This window comes from Carassius carassius, chromosome 18, assembly GCF_963082965.1.
Source record: "Carassius carassius chromosome 18, fCarCar2.1, whole genome shotgun sequence".
NCBI lineage: Eukaryota > Metazoa > Chordata > Actinopteri > Cypriniformes > Cyprinidae > Carassius > Carassius carassius.
The window spans coordinates 32,429,765-32,456,769 of record NC_081772.1 but is presented as its reverse complement, the minus strand read 5'-3'; the positions used below and the strand labels follow the sequence as shown (position 1 = coordinate 32,456,769).

General features: G+C 38.9%; 1 protein-coding gene across 1 annotated transcript in view; it reads right to left on the bottom strand.

The window, feature by feature from the left end:
* LOC132092804 (lethal(3)malignant brain tumor-like protein 3) overlaps window positions 1–27,005 on the bottom strand; it is a 63,844-nt gene that overhangs the window by 21,905 nt on the left and 14,934 nt on the right. The window contains exons 12-19 of the mRNA XM_059499221.1: window positions 24,695–24,771; window positions 23,651–23,736; window positions 23,447–23,557; window positions 9,700–9,814; window positions 8,184–8,286; window positions 5,310–5,453; window positions 3,645–3,728; window positions 2,431–2,522 (exon numbers count right to left, since the gene is read on the bottom strand). Of these exons, the coding sequence (XP_059355204.1) occupies window positions 2,431–2,522; window positions 3,645–3,728; window positions 5,310–5,453; window positions 8,184–8,286; window positions 9,700–9,814; window positions 23,447–23,557; window positions 23,651–23,736; window positions 24,695–24,771 (812 nt within the window). The remainder of the gene's footprint in view (window positions 1–2,430; window positions 2,523–3,644; window positions 3,729–5,309; window positions 5,454–8,183; window positions 8,287–9,699; window positions 9,815–23,446; window positions 23,558–23,650; window positions 23,737–24,694; window positions 24,772–27,005) is intronic.

The following is a 27,005-nucleotide window of genomic DNA, read 5'->3' as shown; positions in this document are numbered from 1 at the left end:
CTCTATCCATGTCATTAGCTGTCATAAAAGCACATCCTCAAGGGAATTCATAAAAACATGCTGTTGAATACAACTAGATATCTAAGTGACAATACCGTGTTTGCTCTTGCAGTCTTTAAGACCTGTATCAAATTCTCTAAATCACTCTCTAATGTGTTCCAAAATATTCCAATGAAAAATTGCATAAACTCACATGTGAAACTCAAAGACAAATGAAGCAGCAACAACAGTGCAGATGTCAGGTACTGTCTCTTCAGTGTGTTTGTTTTGTATAATTTTGTTATTAAGGGAACAGTATCTGTGCTATGCTTTTTAATTCTCAGAGTGCATTATGGGATGCCAGTGTAAAAGTCAAATATAATACAGATTTTCAAAACATCTTCACATTGGTAGATGGGAAAATTAGTGTTAATGTAAAATTTATTAAGAAATGTATTTCATATTACTATTTAGCTGTGAAGTAGCTCTACAGAAGACAATAGTGTCATTGTGCAGCCCACTTTAGTTCAATATTAATTCAATTCAGTTCACTAACAGCGTTGATGCTGCAAAGTTAGTGTCATTATCCAGCCTAATTCAGTTCAAATATAGTTCCCATCTGAAAATCTTAGTGCAGTTAAATTTATAATATCATTGAATATTATCAGTAAGAAGTTATTTATATTTTTTGAGCTACTTTTAAATTCACCCTAAGGCTCATTTCATTGGAATTATATGCTAAAAGAAAAAACTAGTTTGATACATCAAGGCATGTATAATGGGGAATAAAGTGGGAATGACACAATTACTCCACAACACCCAGTCTCACTTAACTCCAGGGCAGGGCTGAATTAACTGTATATGGACATTCCTGCATACACCCATGTGCACACATATCAATATTCTCACACATGTACACAGTCTCCTGCTCCTGGCCAGTTCAGTTCAAATATTTTTGGCCAACACTCACACACATCATTGACACATCTGTCCTCCCTGGCATTTTCCCCCAAAACACTCAATCAGGCTCGGGTAACTCCAATGCTTCAAACCCACTCTAAACCTACACACAATCCCCGAGGCTTGCAGGAGCTGCCTCCAAACCATCTGCCCTCATTCTGCGGATCTGTCAGCAGCTCACGACACAATTAATCAAATATCACCAGACTGCTCTGTGTCCCACTTCACAGGTGGATCCTTCACGGTATGTTGTCTTGAATTGTGTCAAAGTCACATCAACAGCCACAACCGTAGGCCCTGCAGCCCCGTCATGCTGACTTGCATTATTTAACCTCAAGAAGATCAGGTATTTTTAAATACAAACTTCTCATCCAGGCTCTTGTTATCTCTCGACTTCACTAATACAACAATCTTCAACCGAACCTCGGCAAATGATCCAAAATGCAGCAGTGCTTTTGGTTTTTAATGATCCCAACGCACACTTCCCCTCTCTTCTCTTATATATAAAAAAAACCTTTGTATTGCAGCATTACTCTATTTCTACCTACTCAGGATGAAACGCTTATATTGTATTCTTTATATGCAAGTCAATGAAAATTAAAGCACCTGATAAATTAATAAATGCAAAAAATCATAGCTAGATAAAATGTGATTCCACTTGTCTGCTTCCTACTTTGTCACTGCTATGCTGCAATAAACTTCTTTTCCAATGAGATCTTCAACATCCTCATTATTTTTTTTCTTAAATAACAAATATCCATGGCTGGAGCCCTTGTAGATTACCACTCGCGACGCCCACAATTTATCCAAGTACAGAAGCTGAGGTTCTCACATCTTCTATTCTCAGACGCGTGTGACCGGAGCAAGTTAAAAAGCTTTTAAAGCTGAGGAACAAAGAGCTTATGGTTTGAATCCAACCCTCTTCCTCATTAGCGACTGCCACTAAACCTTTAGATAACCAGCCACAGAGAAGGAAGGGAAGACCAATTTTTCTGGAAAGAGACTCAATCCCAGCAAGAAACAGGAAGGCAGAAAGAAAGAAGGAGTGAGTCATCACAGAAAGAAATAGAGCAGCTGTGATTAACTGAAATAATGTCAGCTCATCTGTGAGTTTCACATGCTTCAGACACTGATTCTGAAGGCGTTCTCTTTTCTCATGGGCAAGTGGTATTTCCTTGTTTTAAAATTAAAACATCAAGCTTACAACCTATTTTTTCTCTTAATTTTATTACAATACTTTTATTACACGTGTCATTAGAGTAACTTTCACCACATGTATTAAAACCACTTTAAATGACACTGCTCATTTATTTACTCTGTTTTTTCCCCTCTCTTTTCTCACTCTCTAAATGTCTCTTTATTCGCAAGGATTTTTTGTGTGTGCAAACATTTTTGGCAATAAATCTCATTCTGATTCTGATTCGGTCATTTCAAGGCTCAATACTGTCCACCAAATGGACATTCAGCACAGAGAGGGTGGTGTAGATCTACCTTTGGTTTCAGTGACTGATGACACCTCACTCTCCACTTCCTCTTCCTGAGGCAGCTCCTCCACCTTCCGGACTTTACAGGGCCGACCAACCCTGACAGAGAATATCATCAGGAGACCGTGACATCATCAGAGTTTGCACAGGACAAATTTACTACAACACCCCAGTACTGCACGTGAGAACAGCTGTTTTTATTTCAGAGATGAACACTGTACACCACTCAATGAATTAAACATGCAACATGGAGAAGTCATGTGACATCAGATTGTGTCGACGGTAGCAAGCTAGTATTCCATTTCGAACACAGCCACGGCTTTGAATTTAGCTCATTTAACCAGGAGCATCTATTCTGTGTGCCCAGATTGGTTCGGCACAAAGTTCCTAACAAGTAATTCTAGCCGAGGTATGATTTTGTATATATTTCTTGTGTAATATAAAGCTCATTATACAAATCATTTCTGTAAAGAAACAGAACAATTTCAAGGCCATTTGTGAAACGCAGAACAGAATGAATAAAGCTGTATCTTCAGAGAAAGTTGTTTAAAGCATCTCAGTCATGACGCAGTGAGCGATGGCTCGGACCTTCCTTTGTTTCAGTTTCCAGCAACATGTTTGGGTGCAAATGAAAGCTTGCTGACGAACAGGTCATTATGTCAACAGCACAACTGAGAAGGGTCATTTTACTCGGAGTAAACAAGAGTCCGTCTGTTAGACAGTGTCAAGGACAGCTGTTTGTGTCGATCGGCGTGTGTCAGCAGTGTCTGTCCAGTCAATAACTTTTCACCTGACATTCTCATTACTGCAATGCAAAACATTTCTTTCTCATTACTATGATATATAATTCCTTGTATAAAATCATGTTTTTGTATTTTTTGTACTCATCTACTTAGCTCTTTCCCTGCCATTGACAATTTTTTGGAATTTCTGCGTTTTCACCAATATGGATATAATATGGAGAATAATATCCATAATGAGGCCCTATTACACATCTTCTGAAAGAGTACTGAATCTCTGGATCAAACATGGCGTAGAAGAAGAAGAAGAAGCAGAAACAAGTGACTGTGTACGTCAGAAGATGCATATGTAAAATAACACAATCGTCAGGCATTAAACAGCATTTAAATCAAAACGGCCTAATGTTAGCGGATGAGAAGAGCAATATAAAAGTGAAGAGTTTATGCCAAATCAGTCACCAAGAGAGTGACTGAGCCTAACCTTCGCTTGGTCTCTGTGGCGATGGGCTTCTTCAGCGGCGTGCTGGGTTTATCCAGGTGTGATGGGGCAGAGGTGATGGGTTTGCTGGAGAAACAGAGGCGAGACGGTGATAAATGAACACTTCACTGAAGGTGTGAAAGAAGCCAGGCGTGACAAAGTCCTCACAGGTGCTGTTCATGATAATGTGCTCATTTATTTACAAGAGCAAGCGTTACTCTTTACTGAGCTCACCTTAAAATAAATTAATTCATTAATATACCAATTTAAATCCCAGATTACAATTATAAAAGTGACCATACTATACACCTGAGTCAAATTTTTATTTTGTGTCCACTATTTTCTATTCAAGTTTCTTGCAATCATTTTTTTAAGTAAAAAAAAAAAACATTTAAAGAATGTTTAAAAAATATACTCAACAGTTTTGTTTGAGGCACTGAGCTGAATGTTTTTGTGTATTTGCCTATGAGATATGGGAAATGGAAATATAACAGAAATATGAATCTACAGGTGCTGAATGAATAATGTCGATCACCTGATAATAATGTAGTCAGATCACCTGAATTGCTTTTGGGCACTAAAGAGTGGAGAGACGTGAAATAACTGATGGGAAAAGCTGTTGACACAGAGCAGAACGTTGAAATAGTCCATGCTTATTAGTTTAGATTAATTAAGATCAACTTTTTTTCTTATGTGTTGGTAATGCAGAACGTTGCATCATAATTTGCTTTAACTTTCATGCCAACCTCGACCTTGAATGAATGATGTACAGTATGGGTGGCACCGGTTTGTTATTGTATTAACATGTCAATGAGCAAAACAAACTGTTATTGATTGTTTTCATGTCTTCTCATATAACTGAAGCAGCTACAGGGACCAAACCATACGCCGTCAGCCTAAAATCTGCCAACACGAAACTAGCTAGTGTGTTATGTTCAGTTCTGTAGTGCAAGATGCCCAATTTATTCTCTTTTTCTCTTTAACAATTTACAAAGTCAGAAAGTCTATGATGGCTAGTGTTTTAAAATCTGTTCAGATTGAGTGACACTCAAGCTCAGACTCGGGTTTCCATCTCTGACACGGTTAGCTACAAAGAACCATTCAGATTAGTAGGCCAGAAACATCATGAGCATACTCTGAGGTAATGAATAAGACATTTATTGAAACTGTCAACTGAAGGTGCAGCTCAAGAGTGCAGACCGCTTCATTAATTATAACGCAAGTCATTTAGTTTTAATGCACCACAAAATGCCACTCACATCTGCTTTAGACTAGAATCAAATGGCTGTTTTTGCTACTGTAAATCAACTTTGTAGTTTCTGGCTAAACTCTGCTCTTTAATCAAGTCCCCACCAAGTTACTGAAGACTGAACAGGTATAGGTGTGTTAATGTGGACAATCATATGCATACATTTGCATAGTGTAGCATAAATGTGCATAGTATTCCCAGTTTATAAACCTCTTGCTGAATTGACACACATATAACAGATGAAAGCTCTTGATGCATTACATGATCTTCTAGAACATCGATGAATGTTTGCAGCTTTTGTAACAACTGTGTATGAGTCACTTAAGATGGGTCTCAGCATCACACAGTCATGGCTGTGCTGTGAGAATCATTAAATACATACAGTCAGTTCAGACCCCATCAGAGAAATGAACACTCACTCATTAGCGTCAGCTGAGATCTCAGTGTTCGGTTCTGCTCTGCGTGGCCGACCCACTCCGCTTCCCGGCATCTCTCCGCTCAAGCGATCCGGCAGAACCGAGTCCTTGTTCAGGTTGATGTCAGAATACGGGCAACCCACAGCACTGAAACACCAGGAAACACAGGTCATTTCACAGACTTAACAACTATCACTGTAGCTCAGTAGCTGCTTTGTATCACTTTTATTAGTAAGTCACAGGTCTTAAAGACTTAATGCATACTTCCACAAATTAAGGCCAACAAAGATCTTAAATCAGAGCAGAAGTCTTACATTCATGAAGTCATTGCATTTCGATTATGCATGTACTAGATATCGTTTATTCTGTTTTGCTCAGGGCAGTGTGACCTGATGAAAATGTAGTTATTAATTATATAAAGTGTCAAATAAAAATAAATGCGGCTGTGTGATAATCACAATATAGCTCAGTGTGATTATCAAAGCAAAGACTGTGATTTCATCAAATAACTGTCGATTTTTTTTGTGATTTATATATATATTTATATTTTATTAATATAAAAATGAATAAAAAGACAATAATAAAATAATAACAACTGTACAGTCTGGTGCACTGCATCTCAGAGTGAAGCGCAGCACTGTGATGATCGGATGCTTTTATCAGCTTGGTTTACATAAAATAAAAAAATATTTAAAAACAAATGTGATCTATGTATCAACTATATTTTTGCATGTCCTGCAACTTAAGTAACAGCATTTCATTAGAATTCTGCCAAAATAAAGGCCTGACTGAATGTTTAGAAAGAATGTAAGACAATATATATATATACAACAACAATAACACTATAATTATAATAATAATTATTATTATTGTTGCTTTATTATATTATTATTAGTACATTTCTGTCATGATTTGTTCAAGTTAAACCTGACTTTTTGACGTGTTGTTGTTTAAAATAAAATTCGCATTCGAATGCAAAAACAGTGTATTTGAATTTTAGATACAAGATGATGATGTAATTTTAATTGTTGCATTTGAATGTTTTTGATAGTTTATCCAGCTGAACCCATAAGATGCAACCCTGCTGAATTTTCCATTCAAAATATTTGCGAAATATAGAAGCTCAAAGCCGAGAAGATATTGGTCAGGTTAAAACCCAAACCAAGCCATTCACACAGAATGCATATTTGGTGCGTTTCTGAGAAGCACAACTGTTGCATTTGCATCTCACACAAGAGATGAATAGAGAGCCATGTAAAGTTAAAAGAGGTCCAACTTTTAGAAAACTTTTGTGTGGATAATTTGTGTGTGTCTAAAATGTTTTACATGCAATCGTGTGATTGCACTTTGGGTTGAACAAACAAATTCTGTTTACATTCATTATCAAGATTGCACTTTGGCTATTTGTATTAAGCTATGCATAAATACATGATGCTGTTTTGTTCATTATCGTTTATACAATTTACGGAAATATATTTGATTTATAAATATTAGTTTAGACATTATGCAGGTTTTTATAGACAGCTGTTGTTTTATTGCATTGAATAAACAATGTGATGAGGTGAAAAACATAAATTCTATAATTATTGATATCAAATGATATGAAACATTACATCTTGATAGTTTTTTTAGCTATATTGCCCAGCTCTACCAAAGAGTACATACATTGCAGCATTAAAGAATGATTTGACTCAGGAGAAAGTGGATTTGATAAATTGGTCTCTCAACGCAATTGACACCATCTTCTCGTCGAGGAGCTGGCTACACAATGGACGCGTGGGAGAGATGGCGGGTCGTGTGTCTGGCGGCTCTTTCCGTGGAGGACATTGAAGACATCTACCTATTCTGAACCATGATAACAGGTCTTCTGCTGATTGGATTAGCCTTTGCCCTGGGTTATCGGAAAATTCAGGAGACGGGAACATCTGTCCATTTGGAGACCAAAAAAGACAATCATAGTGACCGTTAAATTGGAATGCGGCTACTAGACCAAAACAACTGGTATCTTATCTTCTTTCGGCTCCACTCCCAGCTTGGCCTTGGCTGGATAACAAATTTTCCCCTTGGAAAGCATGGCAACGAGACGCTCTGCCTTCCTCAACCCGTTTCCCTCAGACACCTGCTGACTGTTGTTGACTCTGTCTAGGACCTGGCCAAGGCTGTCTCCATGGCAACTTGCTGTGACGCTGTATAATCTGAAGACTGAGGCATCTAGAGAGAATCACAACTCTCCAGGCCTACTAATACACAAACTCTTACACAGATACAGATATGCACTCACCTCCCCACCCCCGTCCCTCGCCTTCGCCGCTTTGTACCGCCAGTCTGTCAAGCGGGTCCGTGACCAGCGCTTTCTAGCTGCAGGGTAGGACGACTGCTGCCTGCACTGGATTACCTCAACCCCCCCAATTTCCGTCTCCAGTTGCAAAGTCGTGTGTCTATGGTGTATGTGCTTTTGTTGCTGAGGTGTTTTTTCATGTTCCCATACTCTACTCCCAAAAGGAGCATAGTCTGGGTGTTGTTTTTTTTCTCCTCACTTCCCTAATGCTATGCTGTATTTCTTCCTCAATTCCCTGTCTTCCTGTTCTGTCTACCCCATTGTATGTATGTTGTGTATGTATGGACAGGTTGATGGCTAATTTTGCTGGTACTTGTGACTAGTGACAATAAAGGGCTACTACTACTACTAGAACAAAAAAAAGAAAAAGAGAAATCACTCACTGCTCTGCTCGCTGATTCACTTTTGTAGCTTGAATTAAAATTAAGCTAGACAGGCTACTTAGTAAACAGATGCCATTAAACACATTTAAAATATATCATCTTTATGTTGTTGTGTGATTAATGAGTTGTTTTCTTCCCACACAGATTCACACTGACCTGTGGTGTCCAGAGTAGCGCGCTCCTCTGATGTGACCCACTCCTTTACAGCCTGCTGTAGGACAGCCGCTCTGCTCAGACGTCTCTAACATGTCCTGAGGAGCTTTGAGGACACACACAGAAACACATCACACATTATACGTCATCCTCACTCTGGAAACCACAATCTCAGCTTGCACACAGAGTTTTCAATTAAACACCAGCTTCACCAAGACAAAAGAGAGCTGTTTCTTCAGATTCTTCAAATTCAATTACAGATTTAGAATGGGTTCTTTCCCTTGTTTTAGATTTAATCTTATACCCTTTAAAGGGTTGACACTTCTAATCTTCAATTAACCTATCAGTCCATTATAAAAATAAAAAAAAGTATAAAATATAAACCTTTACAAAATATTATGTGTGAAGTGATTTGCATACATTTTTATATTTCTTTTTAATTATGGATGTCCCTCAGTTGTGGTGTCATTTCTACAACTGTGTCAGTGCAGTGCATGAGTTATTAATAGAGTACATATAGATTTATATAGAGCATGTATATAGACTTCATATGTAAAGATATACAGACTGGAATGGATATATTCTCTTTCCCTGGTCTCTCTCTCTTTTCTCACACTCGTTTCTCTCTCTCTCACACACACACACACACACACACACACACACACACACACACACCCTGATGCCAGCTGCTGATTTTTAAACATTGCTCCGATCCGTTTCCATGGACACAGAGGGAATGAGAACGAGAAGGAGAAGAAGATTATCAGGAAGACTGACTGGAGAAAAGCTCATTGTTCAACAGCATCCTCTGGAGCTAATAGAAGATATTGACATGAGAGGAAGAGAGAGGACTGTTAAACACTCCATCCCTCTTTTATACCTACATCATTCCTTCTCTCTCTCTCTACCGGCTACGATTTTCTATTAAATGACAAGGAAAATGGCTGACATTTAGAGGGTCTGTGGCAGTCTATTTACAGATGATACGAAACGAAACGCTGTTAGAGTGGCCATTAACTCAACATCTAGGATTCTGATAACAGAACGTTTTGTCTGAATCACTAAAAATGCAGTGAGTGCTTTCTCTCTCTCTCTCTCTCTCAAAACAAACGAAAAACCATAGTGTAAAAACATCTGTGTAAAACATATTTACTCTGCATTATACATGCCTAGAGGATCTAATCTTTGTCAGTTTCTTGTTTGGTTGTATAGAAAAATATTTGGAACATATTAAATGAATTCAATAGTGTTAGCATATTGCACAATATTAAATAGGTATATAAAACGAATCATCCATTTAAAGTATAAACAAATATTCCATTGAGATTTGCAGTATTAAAATATTATTTATTTGTGCATTGCCTGTTTTACACATAAGATCTGGCCATAGCCAAGTGTCTTCGAAGGCCTCAAGCATTGCTGCTTAACATCTGTAACAGCTGTTCCATCACGAACAGGTCTATTAGCTAACGGCTGCTGTGGGAAGGAAACTGCTAGTGTGATATCTGTCTGTACTCACTGATGGGCGGCTGCAGTGGATGTCCGGTTTTGGCGCACCACCCGGCAGGGTGAATATCTGGGCTGTCTGCGTCGATCCAGTAATCATATTCATCTGTCCAGCCATCAAAATGGATCTAAAAGAGAGCAATGCTGATGAATGCAAAAAACAATACAACTGCGTACTGTTTACTTCTACATTATATACTTATGGACTATGCAAATATATCTTAAAATCTTTGTCATTTAAAGTTCATATTAAAGTGTATTATTCATTCTTGTTTTAAACATAAACCTCACTGAATTTAGCAAATCTCCAGATTTACTGACAGCTTGCACCAGCTCAAACCCTCTTTTGGTGTTAAAATAAACCTACTGGCAGGATTTACTAAACATAGTCACACAGTGTAACATTATTGATCAAAAGGCATGAACACAGTCATGTTTGCGGCAGATCTTACTGTATATGTATTTGTAGGAATTTCCCTTTCAGACACAACATTTTTGGGAGGAGTATTTAAATGAGGGATGTCAAACTCACTTTAGGTTGAGGGGTTGGATCTGAAGGAATGTCACCTTGTGAAGGCCGAATTACTTTTGTTACAGTTGCATTAATATTAACCAAATTACAATATATTTTAATATAATATAATTGCTAACTTTTCAATCCTAAACTGCCAAGTGCCTCTCAAAAATCAATCTGGCTGTGCTGCCAACAACATTGTAGAAAGATTCGTGGACGCTCTGATGTAGATCGATGCTTAAGATGCTTATCTTGTATTTAAAGTGGCGCAAAGCAAACAAGCTTGTTCTTGTGCAGACTGAACACAAAGAGGGTAACGTTATAAGTTAACCTCACTATATATTGCTGTGGACGAGGTATTACGATCCTTTACCTGATAATGTATAAAGCACTAATACCACACTGTAAAAATACTCTCAAGTCCTGCATTGAAAATGCTACTTAAGTATAATTTATTCTTTATTATTTAAATACAGTTACTCCTTTACACTTAAGGAAGGTCAAGGAAAACAGTCTGACACCATAGTATAATGACCACACTCGCACCCTAAAGAGAGCAGCCTGAAAAATGGAGCGCGGCTGGAGGAAAACAAAACTAGAGGTATTTAGTATTGCTTGGCGGGAAAGTAACCTATCCTACAGAAATGCATTAAAAACTGCTAGATCCAATTACATTTTGTCTTTTAGAAGAAAACAAACATAACCCCAGGTATTTATTCAATACAGTGGCTAAATTAACGAAAAATAAAGCCTCAACAAGTGTTGACATTTCCCAACATCACAGCAGTAATGACTTCATGAACTACTTTACTTCTAAAATCGATACTATTAGAGATAAAATTGCAACCATTCAGCCGTCAGCTACAGTATCACATCAGACAGTGCACTATAGACCCCCTGAGGAACAGTTCCACTCATTCTCTACTATAGGAGAGGAAGAATTGTATAAACTTGTTAAATCTTCCAAACCAACAACATGTATGTTAGACCCTATACCATCTAAGCTCCTAAAAGAGGTGCTTCCAGAAGTCATAGATCCTCTTCTGACTATTATTAATTAATTAATAATTGTCATTAAGGATATGTCCCCAAAACCTTCAAACTGGCTGTTATTAAGCCTCTCATCAAAAAAATACAACTTGACCTCAAAGAACTAGTTAATTATAGACCAATCTCGAATCTCCCTTTTCTGTCCTAGATACCAGAAAAGGTGATATCCACACAATTATATTCCTTCTTAGAGAAAAATGGTATCTGTGAGAATTTCCAGTCAGGATTTAGACCGTATCATAGTACTGAGACTGCTCTCCTTAGAGTTACAAATGATCTGCTCTTATCATCTGATCGTGGGTGTATCTCTCTATTAGTTTTATTGGATCTTAGCACTGCGTTCGACACAATTGACCACAACATTCTTTTGGATAGACTTGAACACTTTGTTGGCATTAATGGAAGTGCATTAGCAGTACCTCAAGGATCAGTACTAGGGCCGCTACTCTTCACGCTTTACATGTTACCCTTGGGAGATATCATCAGGAAACATGGTGTTAGCTTTCACTGTTATGCTGATGATACTCAGTGAAGAAGAAAAAGAAACACCACCCAGCAGGCACAGTACATCAATGTGACGTCAGGAAGACGTTGGACTCCAACTAATCCAACGTCAGTCAGACGTCATATTTTGGTTGAAAATTAAAGTCAGGTTGACGTCTAAACCCAACTTTGTTTGACGTCAAACTCCGACATCAGACAGACGTTGAATTTTGGTTGGAATAAGCACCACACTGCAACAATGGGTGAAATGCATGGCAGCACATTAAATATTTCAAGATCTCAGCAGAGGAGGATTAAACAACTCCACAAACAGCATTACCAGCTTCACTTATTACTAACCAGACTGACTTTATTTCTGTCAGACGTCTACAAAAGCTCTTATTGAAAATTAACAGGGGTTTAACTCTAATGTGTTTAATTTCCATAACAGCATAACAGTTAAACACCATAACAGTGATAAGTGTTTCCATTAGTTGGGCTCTTAACACTTATTATATGTTTTGGCTATTGTGGCTGCTGTGACAGTTTGTTTGTCGAGCACATTTGCAGCATCCAAGAAAATTAAAGTGACATGAGATCAGGTGATGGCTGTTACCTGTTAATGGTTTTATAATCATCATGAAATAACCTGATTCGCTGATGTTTTTTAATCTAACAATTATGTTGTTCCATTAGTACATTCATATTACAAACCCTGTGTTTCTGCCACATGAGAGCCAGCGGTATTATAACAATCAGTTAAAATCTTTTAACAAACAAGAGCTCCAAAAAAAATTAACCTATGCTGACACACACAGACATCAACAATCGGCGTATGAATCTCAACAATGGTGACATGCTTCATGCAGCAATGCATTCTGGGAGCCATGCGTTGTATACTATGGTGGCTCCCAGCATGCATTGCTGCATGAAGCATGTCACCATTGTTGAGATTCATATACTGATTATTGATGTCTATGTGTGTCGAAAGCTTTTTCTCCCAAAATGTATTTAAAAATAAAAATTCTGAATGTCTGATCTGAGGGAAGAAAGTATTGTCTCTTGAATATTGTTCATTAATAATAAATAACCACTTTGGGTCAATGACGATAAAAATAATTTTCCTTAACCATTTTTCTTCATGATGATGAAAACGATATCACTTTATCTTTGTTTATGGCTCCTTTTATAACAAATTATGTGTTTTGGTAAACACTATTACAGGAACCACAAACTTACTGAGCCAAGAGTCAAACTACCCAACTAAAGCAAACACTGATCACAATAATGGTAACCAAACATTTTCAGATAAAACCAACATCTAAACCTCTGTTAATTCTCAAAAAAGTACTTCTGTTGACGTCTGACAGAAATAAAGTCAAACTGGTTAGTAATAAGTGAAGCTGGTAATACGTGTACTGCCATGCATTTCACAGTTTTTTATGTGTTTTTTTGGGGGGGCGGGGGGAGGGGGTTTAATCCAGCCAAAATTCAGCATCTGCCCAACATTGGAGCTTGACGTCAAACAGTCGTTGGATTAAGACGTCAACCCGATTTTCATTTTCAACCAAAATCCAACGTCTAACTGCTATTATTATGTTTGATATATCAATTAGGGCTGTCGCGGTTAAGAAATTTCCCCTGCGGTTATTATGGGTGGCTCAATAGCGCGATATGCGGTATTACCGCCGTTTTTTTTTTTTTTTTTTTTACATACCTAATTTATCCTGATATTACTGCATAAAAAGCTCTATCGTTGAGTTATGTAGCATATATTGTTGCTTTTTTTAACTGACAGAGACGTTTTAAAACATTTTTATTTATTGTTAAATGCCAAACAGCAACAAGAACATGCGTTTTCCAATAATTTTTTTTTTTTTAAGAAATCAAGTTCTAACATGTATTACATGTATGTGCGCGCGACTTTGGACAGCAGCGGAAATCTAGACTGATTATCGCGTCACCACTGGCCCACCAGGACAGTGGATTCGCGCTGGAGTCGATGCACTCCTCATGTAGATAGCGTGTGAGCTCGTTATCTGCTCACGCTCTCTTGGGTATAGAGCTTAGATCGGGCCCAACAAATCAAGCCCGACCCTACCCGAGCACGTTGTGTCAGAGCCCGGCCCGGCCCGGTCCGACACGTTCACTGTAATTATGAGCCCGAGCCCGATTTAAACCCGACCATTTTTAATATGTGGGCCGTTATAACCAGGGGCGGTGCCAGTTTTTTTTTTTTTTTTTTTTTTTTTTTTTACTGCAGGTGCTGCTGTGCTAGATCATTTAGGCTACGGGGGAGCTGCGCAGTTATATATATATATATATATATATATATATATATATATATATATATATGCGTGCCACATTTAATGCACGAGACAAAGCCAACACATATGTTGTCACTCCCCACGACTAGTTTAAAATGTTTCCATACCTCCGATTTTCCTCCAAACTTGCTCAAAGTTAATTCTCCTGTTTTAATTTTTTTCTTTGCTTCTTCAAGCTCCATGTTGCACTTATTCTACTGAATAGTACAGCACGCACAGCAGGTGTGATGCGTCACGCATGCGAGACTGCGAGTGGACGAGACGCTGCGCATGACACGTGAATTGCTTTATTAAGGGCCCGACCCGACCCGGCCCGAGGACGGTGGCAGGAAACATCGGCACGGCCCGGCCCACAGGTCGGGTCGGGTCGAGCTCGGGCTCGGGCAGAGAATCTAAGCTCTACTTGGGTATGGGCACTGACGCAGAGGTTGTCCGTGACTTCAGCAGGTATGCCTGTTACTTTCACGGCTGTATTTTACAGATTTCGCAAAGGCTTCAGCTACTCCTAACTGTCGGCCGGTCTCAGCTGTTCTTTTTGATGTTGCTCCGCGATCTGATGCTTGAGGGGGCAGCTGCGCTGGATGACAGGGGACACTCTAAAACGCTTAACATGACTTAATGTACTAAGACAGTGATATTAACAGACCAAACTCACTAAAAATCATACTAATAAATTATACTATCTATAAAAAATCAGATGAGCCCTGAATATGAATGCAACTCGTTTAATAACACGTTAAGCCTTTTCCTCCCATAGAAAACCGTTATAAGAAAACGCTTAATGTGGCTTAATGTACTAAGACAGTGATTTTTAAAAACCAAACTCACTAAACATTATACTAATAAAGTACAACCCGAATTCCGGAAAAGTTTGGACGTTTTTTAAATTTTAATAAAATGAAAACTAAAGGAATTTCAAATCACATGAGCCAATATTTTATTCACAATAGAACATAGATAACGTAGCAAATGTTTAAACTGAGAAATTTTACACTTTTATCCACTTAATTAGCTCATTTAAAATTTAATGCCTGCTACAGGTCTCAAAAAAGTTGGCACGGGGGCAACAAATGGCTAAAAAAGCAAGCAGTTTTGAAAAGATTCAGCTGGGAGAACATCTAGTGATTAATTAAGTTAATTGATATCAGGTCTGTAACATGATTAGCTATAAAAGCTTTGTCTTAGAGAAGCAGAGTCTCTCAGAAGTAAAGATGGACAGAGGCTCTCCAATCTGTGAAAGACTGCGTAAAAAAATTGTGGAAAACTTTAAAAACAATGTTCCTCAACGTCAAATTGCAAAGGCTTTGCAAATCTCATCATCTACAGTGCATAACATCATCAAAAGATTCAGAGAAACTGGAGAAATCTCTGTGCGTAAGGGACAAGGCCGGAGACCTTTATTGGATGCCCGTGGTCTTCGGGCTCTCAGACGACACTGCATCACTCATCGGCATGATTGTGTCAATGACATTACTAAATGGGCCCAGGAATACTTTCAGAAACCACTGTCGGTAAACACAATCCGCCGTGCCATCAGCAGATGCCAACTAAAGCTCTATCATGCAAAAAGGAAGCCATATGTGAACATGGTCCAGAAGCGCCGTCGTGTCCTGTGGGCCAAGGCTCATTTAAAATGGACTATTTCAAAGTGGAATAGTGTTTTATGGTCAGACGAGTCCAAATTTGACATTCTTGTTGGAAATCACGGACGCCGTGTCCTCCGGGCTAAAGAGGAGGGAGACCTTCCAGCATGTTATCAGCGTTCAGTTCAAAAGCCAGCATCTCTGATGGTATGGGGGTGCATAAGTGCATACGGTATGGGCAGCTTGCATGTTTTGGAAGGCTCTGTGAATGCTGAAAGGTATATAAAGGTTTTAGAGCAACATATGCTTCCCTCCAAACAACGTCTATTTCAGGGAAGGCCTTGTTTATTTCAGCAGGACAATGCAAAACCACATACTGCAGCTATAACAACAGCATGGCTTCGTCGTAGAAGAGTCCGGGTGCTAACCTGGCCTGCCTGCAGTCCAGATCTTTCACCTATAGAGAACATGTGGCGCATCATTAAACGAAAAATACGTCAAAGATGACCACGAACTCTTCAGCAGCTGGAAATCTATATAAGGCAAGAATGGGACCAAATTCCAACAGCAAAACTCCAGCAACTCATAGCCTCAATGCCCAGACGTCTTCAAACTGTTTTGAAAAGAAAAGGAGATGCTACACCATGGTAAACATGCCCCGTCCCAACTATTTTGAGACCTGTAGCAGAAATCAAAATTGAAATGAGCTCATTTTGTGCATAAAATTGTAAACTTTCTCAGTTTAAACATTTGCTATGTTATCTATGTTCTATTGTGAATAAAATATTGGCTCATGTGATTTGAAAGTCTTTTAGTTTTCATTTTATTAAAATTTAAAAAACGTCCCAACTTTTCCGGAATTCGGGTTGTAGTATACAATGTACAAAAAACAAAACAAAAAAAACAGATGATCCCTGAATATGAATGCAAGTCGTTTAATAACACGTTAAGCATTATGATGGTTTTCTATGAGAGGAAAAGGCTTAACGTGTTATTAAACGCGTTGAATTCATATTCAGGGATCATCTGATTTTTTTGTAGATAATATACTTTATTAATATGATGTTTAGTGAGTTTGGTCTGTTAATATCACTGTATTGGTACATTAAACCACATTAAGCGTTTTTCCCGTTAAGCGTTTTAGAATGTCCCGATGACCTCAAATTAGATGTATTGCAGTGTCACAGGAACCTTTTTTGCAGCACATTTTGCATATCGGCTCATCTATATCCGCTGGCTCGCCCTTTTCATTGGGTTGAAAGCCAAAATGTTCCCAAACTGGCAACGTGACATTAGGTTTTGGGACGAGATCGAGCGCCTCCCATCGTTTCAGCCGGCCTATTCAAAACTAACGAAGCACCATAAAGCTACAACGGCTCACGAGAAAATTACAGTCGGAACCATATTGTATCATTAATTTATTTAACATTGAATGCACAGTGACAAATTGAAAAAAAAAAAACAATAAGGCCACAGCCTCATTAAAAAAAAAAAAAAAAAAAAAAAAAAACCCTGATCACTGCAGTTGCCGCGGTTTCTGCGGTTGCTATCTTTCCTCTGCGGTTTGCTTGTCAATAGCGCGGTATTACAATTTTGCGGTTATCGCGACAGCCCTAATATCAATCACTGGTCGAAGACCATAATGTTTGTATAAACTGTAGGTAACAACTGGTAAAATGTACATCTAGGTCATAAAAACCATAATAATACCTACACTAAAATATTTTCTTCTCAGCCATGTCATCAATTGCTCTTGAGCGAAATCTTCTCATCCGTTGTCTGATTGGAATTTTGCAAGGATTTCTGTGTAGTTAAAGTGTGCATAGCCTGCATCTATCAACTTTTTTTTGTAACTTACCCACATTAAAGTGTTTAAAAAAAGAATGCATGAAGCTAGAATGAAATGTTTTTGTTTACAAGCAGATACACTGTTCTGTCTTTGTATGTTTTGCATGCTCAGATATTCATGTAACGAAATTTATACAAATCCAAACCTAAATAGGGACATAGTAGTCTTAAAGTATGATATAAATTTCACTTAAAGAAAACTTATGAGTATACTTGCAGTATAAGTGTACAAAGTATTAATTTGTAAACTATCAGTAAATCAAGTTTACTTTTATTATAATTGCAGTACAAACTACAAACATAGAGGTAAACTAGTTGTGTACTCAAAGTTTGCTACAGTTATACTTAAAGTTTATCTAAAAGTACCCGATTTAGTCCCAAGGAGTATTGAAACAGTACACTTACAAATATACTACTAGAACACTAGAACACTTTGTATACTTGCTACATAAAGTTACTTAAGTAAACTTAATAAAATAAACTTAAAGTATACTACTTTTTGCTAAGGGTCACATGAACAACTTGTCGATGTTGTGCTCTTAATCAAAACTCTTACAACCAGGTTGCTCCAGGAGGAGCTGGTTGTGTGGCAATAAACAGAGATTTTATTTCTACAAAAGGTACAAAACACCACACCGCACTTCAGATTAAACCAGGGACAGCATGGCTACTAGCATTTCAAAGTCCCTTGAGAAGATTATCTTCATATTGCAATGCACATCTCTAGAGACGTCAACGTTCAAACTGGAATCTTAAAGAAGCGTTGGCAGCGATCTGACGGCTGGCATGGTGTTTCAGTCATATTGTGTTTTAGACTTCCTGAACTCTTTGAAAAGTCACAATGAGAAGAAAAGAGCAACTGCCCTCAAATGACAGCCTGTCTCCAGGACTGAGATAAAACAGGTTCCTGGGAAATCAGCTGGACGGCAGGAACAGGGACAGACTAAAAAGGCGAGCCGTGTTTTTAGTGGTGTTCAGTCATTATGTGGAGGCTGAGTGGACTGGCTTTGTGCCGCCCAACCAGACCAGACTGACTGTTGTGATTCACTGCATGATAGTTTGAGATAAAGAAATGTTTCATTTGCAGTCTTATCATCAGTCTCTCTCTCTTTTAATCTCTTTCCAGTTTGCATGCGTCCATCCATGACTAAATCCATTTATCATCTCTCTCATCTCTATCTCTGTCATCTCGTTTTCCCTTAGCTTCGTTCACAATCAGTGTAATTTTAGCTTAATTGATGTAATGATACTGATCCTTTTTCTGTTCTTCACTATTTCCACAACGGTATTGCACAAAGGATTTGACATGTGAATCTATAACTTGTAGTGTAAAAGTTAACTTTTTGTCAAGTAGGGGTTGCACCGACTAATCGACTTCAATGCTTTGCCATGACGCTTTGAGCTTGACGTTGACTAGTCACCTGTCCTATAGAGGGCGCAACAGGATAACACATCTTTGAAGGACTTCCACATTTAGGCACCGTTTCCAAACAGTTAAAATGACAAATAAATGTATACTCCGAAAGGTCCACAAGACATGTGTGATTATATTACTGGACGCTCGAAATTGAACAGGAGAACGCACATTCTAAACAGCTGAATGTACAGGTAAGTTAATGGCTGTTCTAATCTAATGCGCTGCTGTAACGCACGCACACAGACCACAAACAGCAGCTGAAAACTGAAAAGTTTAAGCATATATTTGTTGATAACTAAATCCTAGTGTCACTACTACTAGAGAGACGCTACAATGTAGAAATAATTCACACACACAATCGCTCTCACTAATGCATTCATATGAATGTAATCTTTACTGTGCTACTTTATCTAAGAGATAAAGTGCTAAAAATCGTACTTCCAGGTTTGTACAAGTTTCGGAGAGTTTTTTTTTTTTTGGATCATGGCTCTTCAAGATGTAGACGAGGGTGAAACTCCTTACATGGGCCTTTCTCCCAGAAGAGCTTGCCCGCGCACACATGAACCAGAGCGATAGCAAAAGCGCACCCATCAACGCGCTTCATTCAGCAGTGCTGTACAGGACTTGCTCAGGAAAGATAACTTTGTTCAGCTTCCTAAAGAACCCACCGTCATGTAAACAGTGGATGCAGTTTGTTTTTCTGAAGCAGCAACGCAGTGTCACAAGGGTGTTTGTTGGCAAAAGTTTTATAAACAAGGCCCAGTTCAATGCTTGATTAGCACATCATTTGATGCTGAAAGATGGAGCGGTCCCAGCTATAAAAGATCCTGGCCACTATCTGTCGGTCACTACGAGTTATGCCACGATCACATTAATGGTCCCTATGGAAAGTGTACTTTAAAACGTATGAATGCCTTTAAAACTTATGGCGCTTGCAAATATTGACAAGCCGTGGCGTGCCAAGTCGTAACCTTTCTAATGCCCAGAGAGGGGCAAATGGTGAGTACATCGCTGCTGGAGAAGGCCTTGTTGTTCTATCTACAAAAACTTACTTGAAGAAAGTTTTTTCTTTCTTTTTTTCAGCTAGGCTAGATGGAAATGTTGGGGAAGGGAGCCTAGGTCCCAAGGAGAAGGCAGCTATAAAGACCACATCCTACTGGAAATGAGGTGACATGGAGATGCTGATATGGACTGACCCCAGAGGGGTCTACATATGGAATAGTTCTCGGAGGTAGGTCCTACCTGGGAGTAGGGATGAAGCTACTATCAACAGAGATGGACAGAGCGGAATCTGCCCAGGGGGTTTACCATGAGGGAAACCCTACCCTACAGATATGGGATTACCCGCAGGGAATCACACAAATGGGACACCAAGACCAGTACAGGGGCAGACCGGAGATTCGGGGATGCTAGCACAAGTACTGGGCCAGACATCAGATACATCCGCAGAGTCTGGTGATTAATGCTCCTAATGAAAACCTCTAATGTCATCCTAACTCGTAATGACCGATAGGTAGGGAACAATTGTTGTGGGGCTTCGTTTTATGCAATTTAAGTTTTTTTTATAAAGCCATGGATGTAATTTTATTTTTTTAAATACTATCAAATAAACTACTCCACAGGCATAGTCGAACAGGCAAAAAAAAAAAATAAATCAAACCCTTTTGTCTCTGTTCTGTGGGATAGTCAAGTGTGTTGCAGAGAACCATCAAAGACCTGAAAGCAAAGGTCTTCTTCCTCCAAGTCAATTACAGCTACTTCAGGAAATATTGATGGGGGATTTGAAAACTCTGTGGGAATCCAACAAATCCATCCAGTGCATGGCATTGAGCTCCGGTGAATGTCAGCGAACAGAGGTGATGGGAGAGAGCAGCACTGGAGGTGGAGGTCATGCACTATACGGCTCTAACACATGAACAAGACGGACACGTGTAAACCAAGTATTGATTGGGTGTTTAAGAGAGAGACTGAAGGAATGACGGCCGAGCAGACAGACAGCGTGAGCATGAGAAGAGGGAGATCTGACAGCTCTCCACGTGAGTGTGAGACAGACAGTGACATCTGTTATTTCTCTTGGTCCGTGTTAATGATGTGTGTGGATACTGCTGCCCTCTTGGATCCAACATGTGTAATTACATCCAAATGATTACGATAAATTTGAGACCCCAGACGGCATGAATGCAGACATCTGCACATTGCACTCAAAAATGACTAAAGGATACCCAGATTAAGATCGCCATTTCACTTTGCTTCAAGCAACATTTGGGAATAAGGCCTGCTGGTTGATAGTAGGTCGTTCTAACTGCTGATTATTGTCTACACACCCTCTGGTGGTTGGCACATGGTCATGACAAAACTTTGTTGCATTGCCAACAATCTTTGATGGTGCATAAAACCACCAACTCTCATTAAAAATGAATGTCTTCAAGTTGCTTTGCTGCTCATTTAGTGTGCACAGCTGTAAATGCTTGGCCTTGTCAATCTCTAATATAAACTGAGTCTTGCTCTTTCTTTCCATTTTGGAAAACACTGCAGTTTCAAATATATAATTCAATAAGGCTTATATAATACAATCAACATCAAACATGTGAAACATGAGCTAAGTGCATATACTGAACTGAAACTTTCAGCAGTTTTCTGACTGACGACAGAAACCTTACAACCACAAGAATCTGCATTAGAATGGCTTTGGTACAAACGCCACACATTACACGCATTCATGTGCATGAAGAGTAGACCTTTATCAGCTGGAGGACTGACAGATCATGGAGCAGAGCTTTCCTTCAGCCCACACGAAGGGAAGTACAGATGAGTCTTTCTGATTGAGAGATCAGATTCTGTCATGGGATCACCATCAGTTGAATCAGCAGTCCATCACTGGATATTCACTGATAATGCTGTGAAACAGCATAAGAAATCAGTAATTAAATGCTGCCAAAGTGTATTTCATGGATACTTGAGCAAGAAGCAGATCATATTCTGGCCCTATGTAGGACATATTCTGTAAAAAAGTTTAATGCATGTGAAGCAATGATGAATAAAATCAAAATATCTTTTAAAATTAGCTCCATATTTTCACCATATCATATAAAATATGAGCCATAAAAGCCTGATGTGCAAATGTGGGACGGTCCCGAAATTGGGAGCTTTGTCCTGCATCCTACAAAACATAAGTAATGTCCTGCATTTCAATTACAGTACGTCTGTATTAGTTTCTTTCTTCCCTTAATTTACAATCCACAATAAGAAATATAATAATAAAAAATGCGATTGTCATTTAAAAAACCATTTGCACAGCAAACACGTTGTAGCGAGAGTGGGGAACCAACGCATTCAGATCCAGTGAAACAATACAAGTTCTTGATGCAGTAAATCCAGTGTTCAACAAGAGCGTACGCTGCCTGCTATTAGCTCATAATCTCCAAAACAGTGCTACGTTGATGTGAAGAGAAACAGAGGAGACCAATTGTTGAATAAAGTTGTTATTTTAGTTTTCTTCATTTACAAAAATGATTGTTGTCGCCTCATAACGTTACTGTTGAACCACTGATGGCAGATGGCCTATTCTGATGACGTCTTCCATACTTTTCTGGATCTTGACAGTGCAACTTGGCAGTCTATGGGACAGTAAAAAGACTCCCAGTTTTCATCCAAAATATGTTAAATTGTGTTCCGAAGACGAACTAAGCTTTTACGGGTTTGGAACGACATCGGGGTAAGCGATTAATGACAAACATTTCATTTTGGGGTGGAGTAACCCTTTAATGTTTGCATAGTCTAATAAAGGAACATAAACTAGTCACTACTTAAGGAAATTTATATTAGCATAAAATTTGATTTTTACTAACTAGCCTGTTACCAGAGGTGCAAAAAGTACCTCAAAATTGCAATAAATCAAGGTCAACACAACGTCCTGAGTTTGGCTCAAAAAGAGCATAAGTAAAGCAGTATCCTTCAAGAAGGTCTCAGCCATGTCCTCATCTCATATGAAACACCTGCGATTCATAACCAGCTGCTAATGCACTCACATTCGTGTAAAGCAGCTGTGTTGACAAGTTTGGGTGAGCAAGGGCAAAACGCACAAGATATCGTATCTTCAATAACCTGTAGATGGTGATATCACTTCTTACGTAGCAGAAATATACTGCCACAAAATAATGTAGGTGCCATACTAAAAAACTGCAGTAAGCTGAGTAAAGAGTACACTTACTCAAAAATGCAATCAAGCAGAGAGTAAAAGTTGCTGATATATTTGATAACCAGTCCAACTGCGAAGTAAACAAAGAGATTCACAGAGCTGGTCACCATTAACAAAGCCTAATTAGGATTTAAAGCATGTTTTGAAATGTATCCTACTGTCTTGCAACAGAGAAATAACCAAGTGGCCACTCTAGTTAGGCCTAAAACAACAGAAAACTATTTTCTTTCTTAATATTCTATCTTCAGGTTCAATAAACGGTTCTATTAAAGTCCTGGTCTGGACTAGCATGGAAATTCATGCTGAGCCAGCATTATGTGTGCAAAATAAAGTTTCTCACCCGCAGTCGATGGTCATCTGTATCAACCACTGTGGCCACTCGGATCAGAGCAGGATTCCTCTTGTCAACCACCTCCAACTTCATACTGAGCTGGAAAGTGTGAGGAGGTTTCTGCAGAGAGAGGCCGAGAGAGAGAGGCTTGTTCAGGCACCTGGGGTGTCTCGGTGGACCTGGAGTTGTTCGGCGAGAGGCACATGCACTCACCACTTTGAAGGCTCGAGCGGGAGCTGGTAATGAGGAGGTCTCTGCCAAGTATTTTTCCCAGGAGAAGTTCTTCACATCAGAGTATCCTACAGCACAGAGAGAGTGAGGTTTGAGGGGCCGATGAAAACTTGAGATTTCCCAGTGCTCACTGGGTTTTATGCTGGGTTTTTCACTTCCAGCCTTCATGGACAATTATATATCACTGATAAATGATTAAATACAAAAATTAATAGTAGTTATTAAGATTGATATGGTTTGGAATTGGTAAAATGTGCTTGCAAAAAAAAAAACATTAGAATATCAATGTGCCTAATAATTATGCATGCACTGTAAGATGTGTTCCTTTACACAGAGTAAGCATGAGTGCGAAATATAATGCTATTTCAATACTCCACATATTGAACCTCCCTGATGTGCAAACATTATATACTGTACAATATCAGAATGTTTGGGGGAGCGGCGATAGGGCAGAAATTCAGCAGGAGGGGGCATACGGAAACTGTCCCGCTCAGGCCTCCAGGCTTCGCATCAACACACCAGTTTTTTTGGGGTTTTTCATTTTTTCGTGCTTCCCCATCTCCACCCCAATCATTAGTGCCGTTTCGTTCTGTCTTTGATAGCACATATAGGACCATTTTTTGAAAAAGCGCCATATACAAAATTTCTTTCAAATTTAATTCAAGCACTTTCAAGGAACTATGTTTGCCTTCAAGTACTTTCCAGGGCTAGAATCCATATGTCTGAAATTCAAGTACTTTCAAGAAGTGTGGCGAATGGTTTTCACATGCTAAGATCTAAAGCAGCTCAAAAACCTAACATCTTACTGCATATTATCAGAGATCCGCAATTAATGAGCTACAAAAATACAGCACTGGCCTGAAGTTTCCTCCTTCCTTCCATAAGCTCTTTCTAACATAGGAATAGGCTTCTTCTAAAGCAGGCATTTTCGTAATAGTATTTTAAAATTCAGTTTTGTTTTGTTTGTTTTTTTTGTACATTTTTCAATAAATGATTTGTGATATTTGTGTTGGTGTATTGTATCACCTGGAGGGGTGGTGAGGGTCCTGCCATTCTCTTGACACCAGCCAATCGGATGGATATAAGGACTCGTTGCATCACACCTGTGGAAAAGAAATATACAAATGCAAATACATTTTGAAAAAATATATATATTTTTTATACATAAGTATTTCTTATCTTGTTTGGGACAGACAATGCATGCATTAAGATACAATAAAATGCACAAATTAACACAGTTTTTCAATCCATCTGCGCTGGTTGGTGACAACCCAAAAAATGGTGCACACATCTGACAGCCACAGACAGAGGGGAAGTCTATTCTGATACAACCCGAATTCCGGAAAAGTTGGGACGTTTTTTAAATTTTAATAAAATGAAAACTAAAAGACTTTCAAATCACATGAGCCAATATTTTATTCACAATAGAACATAGATAACATAGCAAATGTTTAAACTGAGAAAGTTTACAATTTTATGCACAAAATGAGCTCATTTCAATTTTGATTTCTGCTACAGGTCTCAAAATAGTTGGGACGGGGCATGTTTACCATGGTGTAGCATCTCCTTTTCTTTTCAAAACAGTTTGAAGACGTCTGGGCATTGAGGCTATGAGTTGCTGGAGTTTTGCTGTTGGAATTTGGTCCCATTCTTGCCTTATATAGATTTCCAGCTGCTGAAGAGTTTGTGGTCGTCTTTGACGTATTTTTCGTTTAATGATGCGCCAAATGTTCTCTATAGGTGAAAGATCTGGACTGCAGGCAGGCCAGGTTAGCACCCGGACTCTTCTACGACGAAGCCATGCTGTTGTTATAGCTGCAGTATGTGGTTTTGCATTGTCCTCCTGAAATAAACAAGGCCTTCCCTGAAATAGACGTTGTTTGGAGGGAAGCATATGTTGCTCTAAAACCTTTATATACCTTTCAGCATTCACAGAGCCTTCCAAAACATGCAAGCTGCCCATACCGTATGCACTTATGCACCCCCATACCATCAGAGATGCTGGCTTTTGAACTGAACGCTGATAACATGCTGGAAGGTCTCCCTCCTCTTTAGCCCGGAGGACACGGCGTCCGTGATTTCCAACAAGATTGTCAAATTTGGACTCGTCTGACCATAAAACACTATTCCACTTTGAAATAGTCCATTTTAAATGAGCCTTGGCCCACAGGACACGACGGCGCTTCTGGACCATGTTCACATATGGCTTCCTTTTTGCATGATAGAGCTTTAGTTGGCATCTGCTGATGGCACGGCGGATTGTGTTTACCGACAGTGGTTTCTGAAAGTATTCCTGGGCCCATTTAGTAATGTCATTGACACAATCATGCCGATGAGTGATGCAGTGTCGTCTGAGAGCCCGAAGACCACGGGCATCCAATAAAGGTCTCCGGCCTTGTCCCTTACGCACAGAGATTTCTCCAGTTTCTCTGAATCTTTTGATGATGTTATGCACTGTAGATGATGAGATTTGCAAAGCCTTTGCAATTTGACGTTGAGGAACATTGTTTTTAAAGTTTTCCACAATTTTTTTACGCAGTCTTTCACAGATTGGAGAGCCTCTGCCCATCTTTACTTCTGAGAGACTCTGCTTCTCTAAGACAAAGCTTTTATAGCTAATCATGTTACAGACCTGATATCAATTAACTTAATTAATCACTAGATGTTCTCCCAGCTGAATCTTTTCAAAACTGCTTGCTTTTTTAGCCATTTGTTGCCCCCGTGCCAACTTTTTTGAGACCTGTAGCAGGCATTAAATTTTAAATGAGCTAATTAAGTGGATAAAAGTGTAAAATCCCTCAGTTTAAACATTTGCTACGTTATCTATGTTCTATTGTGAATAAAATATTGGCTCATGTGATTTGAAATTCCTTTAGTTTTCATTTTATTAAAATTTAAAAAACGTCCCAACTTTTCCGGAATTCGGGTTGTAACTCAGAACCAAATAATCGTGTGCAGGTAAGACAGCAACAAAACTCATCCACCTTCGAAAGGGACGTGGAACGCATCTTTTGTTGTTTGACTGTCTACATTACCTGTACGCATCATAATTACTTCTTTTCCTGTGGTTTATTGTCTCACAAAAGCATGAAAGCATCAAAATTCAACCAAATGCTCAAAAATGTTGTATTTTGTCATGTTTGGCAGTTAATGTTAATATATTTCAATACAGGATTTTAAGGACGTTTTGATAGTTTACGTAGGAGCTGTGTTGGGTCTCTACTCTGTCCTGAAGCAAAACTAGTTGAGAATGAGTCATTTCAGCAGTGCTGGAGTACAGCTGACCAGCCCCAGATCTGATGCCGTTTCTGGTACTCAGACAGGCACCAATTAACTT